Source organism: Rhinolophus hipposideros, assembly GCF_964194185.1.
Source record: "Rhinolophus hipposideros genome assembly, chromosome: 22".
NCBI classification, from domain to species: Eukaryota; Metazoa; Chordata; class Mammalia; order Chiroptera; family Rhinolophidae; genus Rhinolophus; species Rhinolophus hipposideros.
Window position 1 is genome coordinate 23,087,578 of NC_138068.1, and position 18,611 is coordinate 23,106,188.

An 18,611-nucleotide genomic window follows, 5' to 3' on the forward strand; every position below is an offset into this window, starting at 1 on the left:
GACATACGCTATATAGACCTCCAGTTGTACTCTTGTCCTGGGCCCCACAAGTAGCTCTGTTTGGTTGTGTCATTTCTTGGTTAGCTCAGACAAGCTACATCACCTCTCCAGGCCTATTTCTTTACCAGAAAAATGGGTTTAATGGCAACTGCCTCATCAGAGCTGGTGAAGAAATGAAGTCAATTCATGTAAAGGGCTTGGCAGAGGGCCAGGCACTCAGTGAGCAGGAATTATCATGGTTACGTTCTCTCCTTTGGCTATCATCTTGCTATCATCTCCCCAAGCTTTTCCATATGACTTCCAAACTGGTCCCTTTTGTAGGATTTCCACACTGCTCTTCCCTTCTTATCCTCACAGAGAAAGATACCCTCCCTGTTCTTTCCACCTAATCAAATCGTACCCCTTCTTCAATGATGGTAGTAGCTGCTGGTGATTGCACGGTTATTGTTTCAGGCATTGTATTAAGAACTCGACATGTATTATCTCAACTCAGTTCTGACACCAACTCAATGAAGTAAGTACTGTGTTTCACTCCCCAAACACAAAGACACTGCGATGTGGAGAGTTGAAGCACTAGCAGCTGGTAAGTGGCAGAGCCAGCAGGAATGCGAACCCAGGAAGTCTTACAGCAGAGTCAGGTCTCCCAAATACCTAGATCCCCCTTGCTGCCTCCTGCCTCCTTCCGGTGCACCAGGCCACCCCTGTCTCCTTCAAGCCCCCATAGCCAAGGCCGTCAGACTGGGCCAACTGTAGGGTTCTCTCGGTGGACTTTCCGCCCAACAGGGCGGGCACTTTGTCTCACGCCACGTTGCCCACATCCTGGATCCTCCTCCCTTTCCGACTCTTCCTTCCTCCCTTCCTTTCTTTCTCCCTCCCATTAGGTATTCAGTTCCTACTCTGTGCCAGGCTTTGTGTTCCTTCACATGCGATGTTACCAGTGGGGAGGTCAGGGGAGGATGGAATTATGTGTCGTTTTTCTCTTTCTTCTTTCTGCCTTTCTCTTTGGCTGATTTTTTCCAGTGAGCACGCAGGTCAGGTTCCTCCAACCCAGTTCAAACATTACTTTGCTAGGTTGGTTGGTAGGAAGAAGGACCTGTCCCCTTAACTCCCAGCCCCCACGCCTCCTGCACCGGCCCTCAAATCCAGGCCACCCTGCCCCCTCCGGAAGGGGGAGTTGGGGGCGAACACCGAAATCTGAGTGGCTCTTTCAAGCCTCCGTTGCCTTAGAAACCGGCTGCACAGGCCTTGGCGGTCCATTACACCATCCTTCAGCGACGCAACCAATGGGCTCCGAGCTCCATCCCAGGCGCCTTACCCGGCAGCTGCCAGGAAGCCCACCAATGAATGGTGAGGTCCCTTGGCTTAGAGCCTGCCCTCGGCCGTAGGACACCACCAATGAGGTACGACCCTGCTCTCCCTTTAGCTTCAGTGTAGCAACAGACTTGATTTTTCAAAAAAAGGAATTCTCCAAATTAGAAGAAAGTAGCAGTAACGCCTCTGTCAGTGGGACCCTGAATAATCTTTGGCTGATATTTTATTCAAGGAGAACAAAACTGTCCCAATTACACAATATGTGTCATTCTTTACTGAAACAATTTCAGGCAAAAATTTAGGCAATGGGGTTGATATCTGCTCTACGTGGATTTCTTTTATTACAGGTATTTTAAAATGATCAAGGACCTAGTCATCTTTCCTTGTTCTTATTTCAAATACATGCAAATTAAAGACGCTGCGTTTTTGATGCTGAGTAATGAGACATTGACCTAAGTAATTGGTAGCCAACTTTTATTAGACAATTTAACTCCTGGATTCAAAACATAATAAAACTGTAAGATAAATGAATATTCCTCTTAACCCATTGAAGACATTTTTTAAGGCAGGTTGTGTAATGGCTTTGATGCTCTAAAGACTAAATAAACTAAATGTGTGTGTTTTTTTAAAAAAAAAAACAAAAACCTTGTGCCATTTTTTTAAAAAACAACTATTTTTTAGAACATTTTTGGATTTACAGAAACATTGCAAAGATAATACAAATTTATCTCCCATCCAGCCTTGTTTCCTTTGTTATTAACATATTACATTTATATGGCACATTTGTTACAATTAGTAAACCAATATTGATGCATTGTTCATAGTTTATTCAGATTTCCTTAGTTTTTACCCAATGTCCTTTTTCTATCCTGGGATCAGATGCCGCACTGCACTTATCTCCGTCTCATTAGATTCCTCCTTGCTGTGGCAGTTTCTCACATATCAACATGACATCCCTGTTGGTGTTGACCTTGATCACCTGGCTGAGGTCGTGTTTGTCAGCTTTCTCCTCTGTAGAGTTACCCTTCTTTTACCCCTTTTCATGCTGTCCTCTTTGGACTATGTTTAGTCCACACTTAAGGTGTGGGGAGTTATGTTGCACCCCTTTGAGGGCAAAGTATCTAAATAAGTTATTTGGAATTTTTCTGCACTGAAGATTTGTCTCTTTTCCTCTATTTATTTAGTCTTTTATTTATATCACTATGGACTCACATAGATTTATTTCATACTTTAGATTATAATCCAATGCTACTTAATTGTTCCAGCTTTGGCCTTTGCGAGTTCTTTTACTTGGCTCCTTTGTGTCCCTATGACACGCCGCCATTTTTGTGTGTCTTTTCTTTTTGTTGTTGTTCTTAAGCACTTCCTTACTTTCTGGCCCTATATGATGCCCCCGGGCTCATCTTGTATATTTCCTGCCCCAGTCCTAAAATCAGCCATTTCTCAACGGCATTCAGCTTTGATTCCTCCGATTGGAGAATGATATTAGAAACCAAGATCTGGGCACTTAGTGTGCTCATTGTTGGGGTGTTGTTTTTTTTTGAAGCCTTCTCAACTAACAGAACAAATAAATATATGTGTATGTACTGACCTGTGTTTATCATACATATTTCTGTATGTAACCATCTGTATCTATATTAAGCTAAAACATGAGTTCATGTTTATATTTCCAACTCTCATCCATTACTACATGAATCCTCTAGCCTCCTTCTCTTAGGTGTAAATTCTCACTCTGACAGTGAGTGAGCGGCTGGAGGTGTATCCCACCACCCACTATCTGTTTGCTGAATTGTACAATTCCATTATACATATATGGCACTATCAGAATTGCTAACCCATACCCCCATGGGAAACTTTATCAACTAGACTGCAGTACTTCTGTACACTTTCTGATGCTTTTAGTTTTACAGACTCCAGTCATTTCTAAAGTTACTTAAGTCAGCACCCTTTCCCCCACCACCTTCCGTGACATTGTTTCACACATCTGTAATACAGTTGATTGTTTTGTCACATGCTGCAGTCCATCTTGGGATTCCTCACATGTCCTAAATGACTTGTAAAATTTTTTCATGCATTAAGCTTCACTCTTTGTGTTGTACAGTTCTGTTTTTTTTTTTTTAAGACTTTATTGGGAAAGGGGAACAGGACTTTATTGAGGAACAGTGTGTATTTTTCCCGGATTTTTTCCAAGTTGTTGTCCTTTTAGTCTTAGTTGTGGAGGGCACAGCTTATCTCCAGGTCCAGTTGCCGTTGCTAGTTGCAGGAGGCACAGCCCACCATCCCTTGCGGGAAATCGAACTGGCAACCTTGTGGTTGAGAGCCCACTGGCCCATGTGGGAATCGAACCAGCAGCCTTCCGAGTTAGGAGCACGGAGCTCCAACCCTCTGAGCCACTGGGCTGGCCCAGTTCTGTGGTTTATGACAAATGCATAAAGTCCTGCACTCACCATTACAGTATCATACAGAAGATGTCCTATGCTTCACCTATTCAATCCTTTCCCCAACAAACCCCGACAACCATAGCTCTTTTTATGGCTATAGTTTTGCCTTTGTGTGCTTTTTTTTAAAAAAAAAATAAAATAAAAGACACACAATAGAGTATTTTTGTTGTTGCTCTCGGTATAGTTACCACTCACTGAACTTTTACCATGTCCCATGTCCTGAACTATTATGCTCTTCCAATTTTGCAGATGAGGAAACTGAAGCAAATGAGTTAAAGTAATTCCCTAAAGACTTATAACAGTGAACAAAGTTTGACTTAATATCCTGGATGCTTTGAATGTTTAAAGCCCCAGCACTTTTATGCTTGACTTCTGAGCATTATGGGAATCCACTATAATTAGGCCAATAAGATGAGGATGAATTACTTCTCCATTTAGCCAGGCAGTCTCTGTTTATTTCTGTTGTTACAGCATAATTATTAATAGTGCACCTTTTCATGATAAATTATATAGTCACCCCCAAAGGGAAAAGTCTAATGAATTTCAGAGTCAGATTTGGGGCGGGAAAGGATTATAATCCAGGAGATGTGAAGATGGACCAATGGGGTGTGATTTCAGAGTCACCAGATGGCACCCACTATCCAGATAAAATCCTCTCTTCCATCTAGTCACCTTCCCCTTCGTTTTCCCAATCTGATTATTCCTCAGTTCCATCAGCTGTGCCAATGCTGCTAACATGACTTTGATGCTGTCCTCTTCTCACTGTGAACATGTCCCCACTTCCGGTCTCTCCTCTCTACCTTGTGCTTCTTTGAGTCTCAAGCTACATCTCATGGATTGGCAACCCAGCATTCCATGTGGGATTTTAAGACTTTGGGATTTCACAGAGATGTTAAAAAAAGAATCTTCTCCATCCCAAAAAGAACACATTTCAAAACTTAGGAACGAGCAAAAAGATTGCCACGTTTTTATTTTGCCAAATAAAGAAAAGAAAAACCTCCATCTTCTACGAGTAGTACTATCAATTAGAAATATAATGCCAGTCATAAATGCAATTTAAAAATTTCCAGAAGCCACGTTTAAAAAGGTAAAAAAGAAAAGAAACAAATGAAATTGAATTTTTTTTGAGACTATGAAGAAACAGGCATTCTTTCTTTTTTTTGGGGGGGGGGACCAATGTGTTTTTCCAGGGCCCATCAGCTCCAAGTCAAGTCGTTGTTTCAATCTAGTTCTGGAGAGCGCAGCTCACCGTGGCCCATGTGGGGATGGAACTGGCAACCTTGTTGTTAAGAGCACTGTGCTCTAACCAACTGAACCAACCGGCCACCCCCAAATGAAATTAATTTTAACATATTTTATTTAATCCAATATATCCAAAATATTATAATCTCAACATATAATCAATAGAAAATATTAATGTGATATTTTACATTTTTTATGCTGCCTTTGAAAGTGGTGAGAATTTTGCACTACAGCACATTTCAATTTGTACTAACCATATTTAAGTGCTCAAGGGCTGCGTGGGCAGTTCTAGGCTTATTCAATAAAAAAGCCCTGTAGCACACACACACAAACGCATGCACGTGTGTGTACACACGATCATAATCTGTATTTTTTTAAGGAAGACATTTAAATACATCAAAAAACGAATTACCAAAAAAACAAAAACGAATTACCTTATTCTTATTGTTCTCTCTCTTCATTGTGGATGTCTTTGAAGACCATGCCAGTCTGCAGACTGATGTTTTGGAGCTAGACACAGTTGGGGTGGGTAGAGCGGCATGCTGGTGTCTGGGACAGCTACGTCCACACCTGAGTTGGATTCTTACCCCCTTCACTGAACAGATATTCTGCATCTAAGTTGTGCCAAGCTCTGCTGGGTGCTGGGATACACTGATGAGAGTGGCAATCAGGTGGATCCTCTCATCTCATGGAGCTTCTATTCTGCTGTGGTATAGCAAGTGGAACTGTGCTGGCAATGAGAGGGTGTATTGTCTACAGAGAATTTAAAAACAATAATAAAACTGATTGACAGTCAGTCTGCATTTTATTATTACCATGTGCCCACAATTCTAAACCATGTCACTGATAAAATCCCCTCCCCAAAGATCAAGTTGTTGGTCTAATTTGAGTCTTAATATTTGTAAGCTTCAAGTCAGCATATTTTAAATACGTATACACTAATAAACATTATATTTTACAAGGAAGTTAATTCAGAGCACTCCCAGTTATGCAGTCAGCCCCTAACACATGCCAACTCAGACGCAGCTACATGCATTGATTTTGAGAGTAAGTCCATATAACAGTCTGGAAATGTTCAAGCTCATTTCCTGAGCACTTGTGTCTCCAGCCACTTTGGTACAACATATGTCTGTGCTGAAACAATAGATTCAAAATAAACAACGATAGCACAGTGATTATGAAGCCAAAGAACCAGAACTTGAGTTGCTTCAATTGTGTCGTTCCTTGGGACCACTTAAAACTTTTGTATTTAAAATTTAGAACAGTGAAACAAACAGCAAACTAGTGTGGCAACTGCAAATTTTATTATTTAGTAAAATTGTATTATTTAGTAAAATTGTTTTACTGAATTTAAATATTTAATATTGAAATTGATCCTTATTTTTAAAGTGTTTTTAAACTATAATTAATGTAATCTAAAGTAATTATTTTTCCAACAGACCACTATATAGGTATGTTTTTATTTTCTTTTTTTCAAAGAAATATATAAATGTAATTGAAAATTATTAATCCAATACTCTTTTCCTTTCTTGTATTTTAATATTTATTTTTACTGACATGATTGCATATATAAAGTTAAATAAAAGAATATTTTCACCATCTCCATTTCTTTTCTGGCTATTATCATTAGAATTATTCATCGTATTTCATGACTGTTATTGAAAATAATGTCATTTAGAGGAGGTGGGTGTTAAAAAATGATCTGTTCCAAGTGTCAAATGAACTAGGTAGGCTGCTGGTGCACTGAAGAAAAGAAGCATGGAGGCAGGAGACCTATTAGGAGGCAGATAGAGGTGGGAGTCCTTGAAAGGGTGAGGCAATGTGTGGGGACGCAGCAGGGCTCATTCCACAAATTAAAAAGAGGCCCGTGTCACTGGAAGCTGGCTCAAGACAGAGGAAGTGGGAGAGGAGGTCAGATGGGTGAGCAGGTGTCAGACCAAGCTTGGCCTGTTAGGCCAGGGGAAAGTCTGCTATTTATCTTGACAATAATGGGAAACCATTGAAGGGTTTGTTTTTTTGTTTGTTTTTGGTAGGGTTCTTTTTCCACTGAAGGGTGTTAAGAAAGTAAGAGACCCACACAGTCAGATCTGTGTCTGGAAAATCCCATCACACTGGCTTCAGGGAGGAAAATGGAATGGAAAGCGACCTGGTGGGTGCAGAGAACAGAAAGGAGGCTGGGCAATTGCCCAGATGAGAAATGATGGTGGCCTGGACTGGTGGGGTAATGGTGGTCGGCATCTCTCCAAGAACCTCACTGCCTGCCAACTGCAGTGTGGACTGAACAGCTCAGCGGTGAGCCCAGCCTTGAACTCCTGTGGTCTGAAAGGTGTAGACTCTTGGGCACCAATTTGAAAGGACCCAGGGTAGTCTGTGTGCACTTACAACCACCACATCTCATTGGCAGACTGGAGTTTTGGGTGTGGTTTTCCAAAATTTTACTTCTTTCTCTGGGCTTCCAGAGGAAGTTGAGTGCACTCGTCATAGAGCACTGACTTTGATTCATTCAATATACTTTTTTTTTTAAATTTATTTATTGGGGTGACAATTGTTAATGAAATTCCATAATTTCAGGTATACAATTCTGTATTACATAATCTATAAATCCTATTGTGTGTTCACCACCCAGAGTCAGTTCTGCTTCCATCACCATATATTTGATCCCCCTTACCCTCATCTCCCACCTCCCACCCCCTTACCCTCTCGTAACCACTAAACTATTGTCTGTGTCTATGAGTTTTTGTTTGTCATTTTTTTGTCTTGTTCTTTTGTTGTTTTTGGTTTATATACCACATATCAGTGAAATCATAGGGTTCTCTGCTTTTTCTGTCTACTTATTTCGCTTAGCATTACACTCTCAAGATCCATCCATGTTGTCACAAATGTTCCTATATCATCTTTCCTTAATGCCCAATAGTATTCCATTGTGTATATATACCACAACTTCTTTATTCATTCATCTATTGAAGGACATTTTGATTGTTTCCACGTCTTGGCCACCGTAAACAAAGCTGCAATGAACATTGGAGCACACGTGTCTTTATGTATAAATGATTTCAAATTCTTTGGATAGATACCCAGGAGAGGGATTGCCGGGTCCTTTGGTAATTCTATTTGTAATTTTTTGAGGAACCTCCACACTGCCTTCCATAACGGCTGCAACAGTCTGCATTCCCACCAACAGTATATGAGGGTTCCTTTTTCTCCACAGCCTCTCCAACACTTGTTGCTATTTGTCTTGTTGATGATAGCCATTCTGACTGGGGTGAGGTGATATCTCATTGTGGTTTTTATTTGCATTTCTCTGATGATTAGTGATGTTGAGCATTTTTCATATATCTATTTGCCATTTGTAAGTCCTCTTTGGAGAAATGTCTCTTCAGGTCCTCTGCCCATTTTTCAATTGGGTTGTTTGTTTTTTTGTTGTTGAGTTTCATGAGGTCCTTGTATATTTTGGATATTAGACCCTTATCAGAGGAACTGTTTGCAAAAATCTTCTCCCATTCAGTCGGTTGCCTCTTTATTTTGTCGATGGTTTCTTTTGCTGTGCAGAAACTTTTAAGTTTCATATAGTCCCATTTGTTTTCAATATACTTATTGAGCACCTACTGTGTGCCAGGCTCTCTCGTAGGGATTAAGCAGTAAACAAAACAGACAAAAATCTCTGCCCTCTTGGAGATGACATTCTAATGTAAAGGAAATGGGAGAAAAACAAGTGAACAAATAAAATAATTGCAGCTGTGGAAGGTGCTATGAATAGAAAGGGTGAGGAAAGAGAATAATGCAACCAAAATTGAGATATCTTATAGTACCAAACTTTGGACAGGATGTGGATGAAAAGGATCTTTTCTATGTTGTTGGTGGGAAAGTAAATTGGTACAACTTGAAAGTTTGGCCTTACCTTGTAAAAGTCAGCAGTCACATGTCCTTAGAGGTGCTATCACACTTTGCACAAGATACTGGGGAAACCTTCCTACACTGGAGCCCCAGAGACACCTCTAGGTTTGTTAATAGTTAACACTTCGTAAGAGCCAAAACCTGGCAATAATCCAAGTTTGTGGCCAGGCGAATGGGTAGGATAGTTGTAACCACAGTGGAAAATTAACATACCTCACACAGGTGCAATAATTTAGATGAATCTTAGCACTGTAATATTGAGAAAGTAAATACCAGAATATTATCTACAGCATGATACCCTTTTGATAAAGCTAAAGGCAAGAGAATACATTTTTAAGAAAATACATTTTAAAAAGTAAAAGAAAGGAAAAAATGGAACCTTCATACACTGCTGGTAGGAATGTAAAATGATGCAGCAAATCCATCAAGACAGAAAGTAGATTAATGGTTGCCTAGAGCTGGGGGTTAGAGCAGAGGTAGAGGAGACAGAGAAGTGACTGTTAATGAGCACAGTTTCTTTGGGGGATGATGAAAATATTCTAAACTTGATTACGGTGATTGTTGCCTAACTCTGAATATACCATTGAATTGTACATTTTAAATAAGTGAGTAGTATGGTATGTGAATTATATTTCAATAAAGCTGTTACGTTTTTTTTTTTTTAATGTAAGGGAAGATTCAGGATAGACATTACTTCAGGTGAGGGAAGGCAGGGGATGAGATGGAAAATAAGTTCACAGGGGAAGGTAGGTTATTATCAATGTTCCAGTTCTTGTGCTGGGTTGCTGATTTCACTGGTTTTTATTATATTACTTATAAATAAATTCAAATATAAAATGAGCCAGTCATGGACAATGACAAAAATGTGTCCCAAGCAAGCAATTCTGTGCACCTCAGATGTAGGGTGACAGACAAGGGTGAGCAACAGCAAAGTGGTCAGGGCAAGCCAAGCTTCTCTGGACAGTCCACCCCGAGCTGAGGCTAGAATGAGATGGGCCAGCCATGTGGGGATGGGAGTGAAGAGTTTTCCAGACAGAGGAGACAGCATGTACAAAGGACTTGAGGTAGGACCAAGACTTCTATGTTTTAGGAACATCCAAGAGGCCAGTGTGTAAATCATCATAATAATAACAACAGCAGCAGCAGCAGTTAGAGGGCCAGAATTAAGACCTTTGAGAGGCCGCAGCACTGAAAAGATGGAGGTGCCCATGTCATTTAAAATAAAAGAATATTAAATGGGGAAAATGGAATAGTGTTAGCAAATAACTCAAAAAAAGCATTTATTTTTCTCACGATCACTGCTTTGATACGTTTTTGAAATATTAAATCCATTCCCGCCAATTCTTTTCTTATGTGTCTATGTTGTTGGTGCCCTAAGTACCAGATAACTAACATTTATTATTTACTAGATGTCGGAGATGTTTACATCCAAATCCCATTGAATTTGTAAAATAACCATTTGAGGTTATTTCCGCATTTTAAGATAAGCAAAGGAGGTATCGGGATATGAATACAGTAATTTTGACTCCAACGAGCACTGAACCGGCTAGGCTGCCGTTGTGAGTTTTCAAACGTGGGTATCACCAGATTTCAGCGAACTATTTGATCAGGAGCAGGGCCTTCTCCTTCCGAGTGCCCTGTGCCTTTAAGAGTCGCCCACGCCCGCCCGCGATGCTCCAATTTCTCTCCCGGGGACTCAGAGCATCACCCCGCCCCCGGCATCTGCGGAGCCGCACCTCCACTCTTCCTCCCCGCCCTTCACCCTCCGGCTGGGCTCTCGGCAACCTCCTGCCGAATGGTGGGTGAAGAGGGTCTGTGTACCGCCAGAGACACATAAGCCCCCTGCCTGAACGGTGCCCACTACGCCCCAGTAGAATGCCACTTTAGCGCCCCTAATCCCGATCTCTCCCAGCTACTGATTCCGAGGGGCGAGGCCTCAGCGCCCCCTCTCATCGCCTAGGCCCTAGGCGCCGTGAAGGTGACCTCCCCCGGGGGCAGCACACGCCCAGCCGCGCCGAAGCAGGCTCACACGTGGTGAGCGGGTAGTGCGCAGCCCCTCCCCGCCACGCGCCTAGAGCGTGCGTCGCGGATACGCCCCTTGGCCTGGCTCCGCCCCCTGCCCGCGCACAAGTCACCAGATCCAGGAGGGGCGTCGCGCCCTCGTCCCGCACCCGGCTGGCCGGGGTGCAGGGTAGGACTTAAGCTTAGGGCTCCTCGAACCTCGCCCGAGGACTGTGAAAAGCGGACGTCGCCCTGTTCAGGACCCTCGGCAGGCGGCGAATGTGCTCCTTGCGCTGAACAGGGAACAGAGCTGGGAGCCTAGCATTCGAGCCGTATTTTGCATTCCCTCGGTGTTTCCTATCAGAAAAGTGAACATCATACTCCCTTCTTTTTCAGGATCCAACTGCGCCTCGAACGAGATAAAAAAAAAATATGAAAGGGTTCATTGGATCCAAAAGCATTTCTTGAGCCCCTATGTGGCTGGATCTCCTATGTGTACTAGGCAAAGACTACATCTATGACAGGATGACTCTGTCCCCTTAAGGAGCTCTTCTGCGCTTGAGTCCCCCCACATTCTGAGGCGGTCCAAAAAGACGCCCTCGAAACAGGATGGGGGGAGGTCCTACCTGGCGGCAGGTGTCATTGAATAAGCTAAAATTTCAAAGGCAATACAGGACGGAGACAAGCTTTCGGAGCCAGATGGGAAGTACGCTCGGCGTCCCCCCACCCTCTCCAGTCCCTAGCCTAAGAAAAGAAACCGACCTCATCCGACACCCCCAATCCCAGCCGCGAGACCGCCCAGCCCCGCAGCCCGAGCCCCGCCCGTCTCCGGCAGCCAGCGATTGGGAGATGCAAATACCAGGTTCTCTGCCCAGCAACGGGTGACGCGTCTCCCGAACGCGAGGCGTGGCCGGGCCGCAGCCCAAGCAGGCACCTCGGTGTTTACACGGGGCGGCCCCGCGCGCGCCGCAGCGGCCCGCAGACGGCGAGGGGGAGGAGTGGCGCGCGCGCCGGCGGGGCCGCGCGGGGAAAAAAGACACTGGAAGGCGGCGGGGCGGGGAGCGGCGCGCGCGGGCCGCGGCAGAGCAGGAGGCTGCAAGGAGAGCCCGCGGGAGCTTTGGGGGTGCGATTCCTCCGCCCCTGCAAAACAATGTGTGGCGTGCAGTGGGGCGCAACTTGCCGGAGGCGGCGGGGGCGCGCGGAGCCTGCCTGAGACCGCGCCACTGACCTTCTCCCCCCGCCGTCCGTTGGGCGAGAGCGCCCAGCTCCTCGCTCCCTAGCTCGCGGGGGCCGGGCCGAGCTGCGGGGCGGGGCCGCCCCTCCGTCGCTGCTGCCTCCTCCCCCACCCCCAGCCGCGGAGGATGCGGACGGCCCCCGGCGGCGTCTAGCGGCCCCGGGCCCAGGCGCGATGGTGCAGCAGCGGGGCGCGCGGGCCAAGCGGGACGGCGGGCCGCCGCCCCCGGGGCCCGGGACGGCCGAGGAGGGGGCGCGTGAGCCCGGCTGGTGCAAGACCCCGAGCGGCCACATCAAGAGACCAATGAACGCGTTCATGGTGTGGTCTCAGCACGAACGGCGGAAGATCATGGACCAGTGGCCCGACATGCACAACGCCGAGATCTCCAAGCGCCTGGGCCGCCGCTGGCAGCTGCTGCAGGACTCGGAGAAGATCCCGTTCGTGCGGGAGGCGGAGCGGCTGCGCCTCAAGCACATGGCGGATTACCCGGACTACAAGTACCGGCCGCGCAAAAAGAGCAAGGGGGCGCCCGCCAAGGCGCGGCCCCGCCCCCCCGGCGGTGGCGGCAGTGGTGGCAGCCGGCTCAAGCCCGGGCCGCAGCTGCCTGGCCGCGGCGGTCGCCGAGCGGCGGGTGGGCCTTTGGGGGGCGGCGCGGCGGCGCCCGAAGACGACGACGAGGACGACGACGAGGAGCTGCTGGAAGTGCGCCTGGTCGAGACCCCCGGGCGGGAGCTGTGGAGGATGGTCCCGGCGGGGCGGGCGGCCCGGGGACCAGCGGAGCGCAGCCAGGGGCCGTCGGGCGAGGGGGCAGCTGTCACCACCGCCTCCCCGACCCCGTCGGAGGACGAGGAGCCAGAGGAAGAGGAGGAGGAGGTGGCGGCGGCGGAGGAAGGCGAAGAGGAGACGGTGGCGTCGGGGGAGGAGCCGCTGGGCTTTCTGTCCAGATTGCCCCCCGGCCCCGCCGGCCTGGACTGCAGCGCCCTGGACCGCGACCCGGACCTGCCGCCTCCCTCGGGCACGTCGCACTTCGAGTTCCCGGACTACTGCACCCCCGAGGTTACCGAGATGATCGCGGGGGACTGGCGCCCGTCTAGCATCGCCGACCTGGTTTTCACCTACTGAGCCCACCGTCAGCGGGGCGCGCACGCCCCCAAACCAGCTGTTTACATACAGGAATCAGGTATTGGGGCCCCTCGGAGGCCGAGGCTGGCACCCCATCTTCCGCGCAGCCTCCCCCCTCCCAGACGTGCCCATCCCCCTCGAATCCAGTCATGCCCCTCCCCCGCAGACACACCCCAAAGGCAGCCCAACCCCCACCCTTCCCTGACATCCAAGCCCCTCCCCGCCTTGCCCTCTCCCGCACAGCCACCAGCAGCCAGCCCCCTCCGATACACCTCCCGTCCTCCTACAGACCTGTGCGCCCCTCCCCCACTATGCACAAGCCCCTCCTCTTGGCCGGAGGACACGCCCCTGCCTTTGCTCCCGAATCCCTCTGCCTTCGCCTAGCTCGCCTCCTTTCTCGTGTAGGGGGGCGCTGCAGCCGGCAGCCCCGCGCACTCCTTCCATGCCCCTCCCCTCCCAGGGCGGGGGAGGGGCGCGCTCCTTTCACCCCGGGAGCGCTGGAACCCGCCTCCTTCTCGCGCATGCTTAATTCTTCTTGGGAGGAGAGGGCTGGTCCCTGTCGAACCGCTCGCCTGCCTCCGTGGCCCGCTCCTGGGAGAAGCGGAGCGGGTATAGAGCGATCCTGAGAAATCTTTTGATCCGGGAGCCGCGGCTTCCTTTCAACCCGACGGGGCGTCACTGCCTTAATGGGAGGAGCACTAGGAAGGGGGAGAAAGGGACTAGCTGGCCCGGAAGGGTTGGTTTGGAGCTTGGAACTCTTCCCAAGTCGCATAGCCCCCTTTCGCTTACGGGGTCGCTCAGATCCACGTGGACCCCCCCACACCGACTGCTTGAATGCCCCTACAGCCTATCTTGGTCCTCAGAAACCTACCTTTCATTCCCCCATCTGGGAATTGGGAATAGGGGTCTTTCTCTGGAAATCCACCACGAGAGGAAGGGGCTGCCCGAGGAAGGGGCTGCCCGAGAAAACTCAGAGAGAAGACAGATACCAGTCTGTTTGGAGACAAGGTCCCTGCCTGCCCCCCACCCCGGGGCAAGTGCTTTGTCACCTCAGGGCACTCTCCCAACCTGAGCTCCTCCCAAAGCCCACAGCCCCTTCCTATCACCCAAGTCCCTCTGTGCCCACAGTGACAGTATTCAATGGGAGAAACTGAGGCACGTTGCTACTAGCTGGTTGAGACTGAGGCGTGATAGCAGATGGAGTGGCGAGAAGAGCCCCACCTTTAAGCAGCTGGCTTGAGAGAGACCCATCGACTGGACCAGTGAGACTGAAGGACGGTCAGAGCAGTGAAGGTGTGCCCTGTGCGCCTCAGTTTTTCCCTGCGAAAACTAGGGATAGCGCTGCTGTAGGAGGAAGTTGTGTCCAGTTCGGGGTGCCTTCTGGATCCTGCCCCTGATGTTACCCCTCTTACTCCAACTCCCCACTCAAGTCCCGCCCCTCCGGCCTCCCCCACTCTTGCCCTCACTACCTGTATCTCACCGGCGTGTGCTCACCCTCCCAGGTGTGCACACACTCTCATTCACACACACAAATCTCAGGAACAAACGGTCCCAGAGTCCTCCGGGACCCCTGCCCAGGGTCTCTGCAGGTCTCTGCCCCACGCGTTCCCGTCGCTGACAAAGCCACCAGCTGCCTCCTTTAAGCTTGGTGCTCCGGCTCTGGGCCTTTCTCGCGCGTTCTCTTCTCTTCTCTTCTCTTCTCTTCTCTTCTCTTCTCTTCTCTTCTCTTCTCTTCTCTTCTCTTCTCTTCTCTTCTCTTCTCTTCTCTTCTCTCTTTCTCTCTCTCTTTTTTAAGAAAAAAACAACCACAAAAAAAAAAAAAAGACAATGAAAAAACCCCAGAAAAATGTCATGTGAGTGAAGAGATGTCACTGTCTGTGGTCTTGGAGAACTAGTCTCATAGCTGAGGGGAGGGATCCCTCCCATCTGGGGCACTGGCACCCGCTGCAGGACTTCTGCCAGTCTGATGCGAGGACTGAATAAAGTGTATTTGCCCCGACCTTGCCCTGTGGTTCTACATGTCTGTGCCTTTCCTCAACCCTCCCTATTTTGACAAATTCAAGTCCATTGATTTGGCACCATGCAGGAAGAGCTGGGGATCCTAGGCCAAGGCACCTGGCCCCTCCAGGCCTCTGTCTCCCTCTATCTCAGGACTCCCTGGTCTACATGAAGGATGGTAAACTCATTCCTGCAGTGGCCAGACAGGTAACGAATGAAAGCATCTGGGTGGACACTGGCTTCATGACCCACTTTCAAGGGGGCCGCCTGCTTACCTTCTGCCAGTTGTGAATCAGGGAATGCAGTCCACAATGGCCAGGTGGCTGGATTTTTCAAGAGAAGGTGGAAATTTGGATGTTTCTATGAACATCTCAATTTCAAAATGAAAGCTGACTGAAATATTTTTAAATCCTTATGGACCAAACGTAATGTGCAGGCACTCCTGGTCCAAGGTGGCCAATTTGACTCTGATCTTAATGAGGATTAAGAAGCAGGGTTGGGCCACATTGGGCTCAAAGCCCAGCTATACCACTGAGAACCTGTGTGACCTTGAGCAAGTTCACTTAACCCTGACTCTATGTGTAACTTGGGGATGATAGTACCTGCTGCAGAGGGTGAAATGAAGTTTGAGGTGAGACCCATTTAACATGGTGCTCCATAAATTGTATTACTCCCTTCTCCAGAGGAGGAAACAGGGTCAGAGTGATGAGTCAACTTGCAGGAGTGCCTGCAAGCAGCCAGAGTCAGATATGGGGCTCCAAATCTTGGTTTTTGTCTCCTGGTGAAGTATTACTTCAGGGTGCCTCTCCCTTCCTGTTTGAATCTGCAGATGGTGTGTTAGGCTGTCAGCTCAGAGCCTGGAGTGGTCCCAGTGCCTGGCACGTAATTGTCCCGAAGTATAGATTTATTGAATGAGTAAAGAAAAGCAACAAGCCACTTTTCCTCTCCTTGAGATTCTTACCAGTGTCTTTGGAAACAGACCAAAGCTAATTTTCAAAACCTTTGCCCCCTGACACCCCTCCCCCTAATTCTTCCTCTAACCAGATCCAGTGAATTCCTAAGGTTGGACAAAGCGTAGTTCTCCAGTAAGAACCAAGGCTGAGTCTGCAGACCTCATTCAGAGAGGGTATTTGGGGACTGGGATACCCATAGATGCTTTAAAGGGGGACTAGAGCAGCTTTGGGAGGACTGGCCACTTACAGAAAGGTGCCCTGGGGATGGGGGAAGTGCAGGAATTATAGCCTGTGCAATTGGAAGCAAGATGGCAAAAAGTGAAAAATCCTATAAGAAAGAGTTGCGGTGTGGAAGACAGATAAGTGTTTGTCACTCAGAACCCCCTTCGTGGAAGGACTTCCCTGCTGTGGAACATGTGGTCAGCTCTTTGAGGGTCTGCTCGAGCTGCAGAGAGCCACGGCACTCAGGGCCGCCTGCGTCTGGTGTCTGAGCGAGGTCAGGTATAACTAACTGCCTGGCCATTTCAGTTCAGTGTGAGACACACTGGCAGGCAGTACTTGAACCTTCCCCCACCCCATACTCACACCAGGGCCCCTCCAGGTTTGTGGAGGTTTTGCCAGGCCTGCAGGGCAGTTTGACTTCCCGTACCCAATCCCGCTTTCTCCCTCTTCTTTTCACAGGTGTTTATCCCTAATAAATATCTTACACTCCAAACTCAGTCTCAGTGTCTGCTTCTGGAGAACCCAGTCTGCAATGGAGGGTATAAGGGGATGGGCAGAGGGCACTGGGTCACTGGCACAGCAACCACTGCAGGCACCTCTGATGTCCCCACCCTCAGGAGTGGGTGTCAGGAGACTTCCCCTCTTTGCCACCAACACCACCAGCCCCAACCTCGGGTCAGCATCACAAAGAATCTCCAGCCTCAGCCCACAATTCACTCCAGAGCCCTCTGCTGATGTTCTCATTAGGCCCTTTCCTGCTCAAAGCTGAAGAGGGAGGTTATCAGTCTGCCCTTCAGAAAGCCCTGGGAGGGTGCAGGGCAGGAGGAGGGTAAAATGGCCCGAGACAGTGCTAGAGCACTGTGGGACCTTGGGCCCCGATCTTCCCCTTGGCAGGCCTTAGTTTCCCCATATGTAAGGTGGGGGAGGGGAAATGGGAATAGAAGAGAGACCCTTTATTGTTATTTTGGTTCCTTCCATTTCAGGAGGAAATGGATTCTGATCTGTGAAAGGTGGGGAGACCTGTGTCTGTGGACTCTGGGGACACCTAGTGGCTGAAAGGAGTAGGAAGCAGCTGGCGTTGTGGGTGAGGGTTTATCCCACTACTATCTCACTGCATTCATGCCATCATTGACTCGTGTCAGGTGCCTTGCCTGGGCTATTTGACACTTGCTGTATACACTGATGTATTGGGTATTGCTGCATAATAAATGGCCAGAAACTTAGCAACTTAAAACAACATGTATTTATTACTTCATGGTCTCTGTGGGTCAGGAGTCCCGGTACGCTTTAGCTGGGTTCTCTGCTCAGGGTCTCCCAAGGCTGCAGTCAAGGTGTTGGCCAGGTTGTGTTCCTTTCTGGAGCTCGGCATCCTCTTCCAAATTCACAGGGTGGTGAGCAGAATCGGTTCCTCGTGGTTAAAAGACTGAGGTCTCTTGTTTTCTTCCTGGTTGTCAGCCGGTGCCATTCTTGATTCCTAAGAGCCACTCACAGTTTCTTTCTTCACAGACCCTCAATGTGGCAGCTTATTTTGTCAAGGCCAGTGCGTGAATCTTTCCCAGCTTCATGTCCCTTGACTCGGAAGGCTCTTTTTAAATTTTTTCTTTTTAAATATGTTGTGTTAAAAATAAATAAATAAATAAATAAATAAATAAATAAATAAATAAATAAATATGTTGTGTGGATTTTATTTATTTTAGGGACGACGCAGCTCACAGTGGCCCATGCGGGGATCAAACCGTCAACCTTGGTATTATTACCACCACTCTCTAACAAACTGAGCTAACTGGCCGCCCCGGAAAGGCTCTTTTTTAAATGACTTGCTTGATTCGATCAGGCCCACCTAGGAAAATCTCTCTTTTGATTAAAAATCACCTAATTTGGGACCCACGTCACATCTGCAAAATCCCTTGACCTTTACCATATAATGTAACCTAATTACCAGAATGATACCCATCACACTCACTGGTCTTGCCCACACTGGGGAAGGGGCTTATGTTAGGCATGCACACCAAAGAGTGAGAATCTTGGGAGCCATCTTAGAATTCTGCTTATCTTAGCTGTGGATTCTTAGGTCTATGTCTCTATCACATTACCACACTTCTGTGTCTAGCTGTTTTCTTGTTATCTCCATTGGGATATCTACCATGTTAACCTGAAAATAAGACCTAGCCAGACCATCTGCTCTAATGCGAC

At 47.8% G+C, this 18,611-nt stretch overlaps 1 protein-coding gene across 1 annotated transcript; it reads left to right on the forward strand.

The window, feature by feature from the left end:
* The first annotated feature begins 11,940 nt into the window (after window positions 1-11,940).
* Window positions 11,941-17,997, forward strand: SOX12 (SRY-box transcription factor 12). The gene has a single exon (XM_081034062.1). It carries the CDS (start codon window positions 12,298-12,300, stop codon window positions 13,243-13,245), a length of 948 nt encoding a protein of 315 aa, XP_080890188.1. The 5' UTR covers window positions 11,941-12,297; the 3' UTR covers window positions 13,246-17,997.
* The last annotated feature ends 614 nt before the right edge of the window (window positions 17,998-18,611 follow it).

Coding starts and splice junctions, on each gene's coding strand:
- SOX12 (XM_081034062.1), top strand. CDS start 12,298: ATGGTGCAGCAGCGGGGCGCGCGGGCCAAGCGGGACGGCGGGCCGCCG.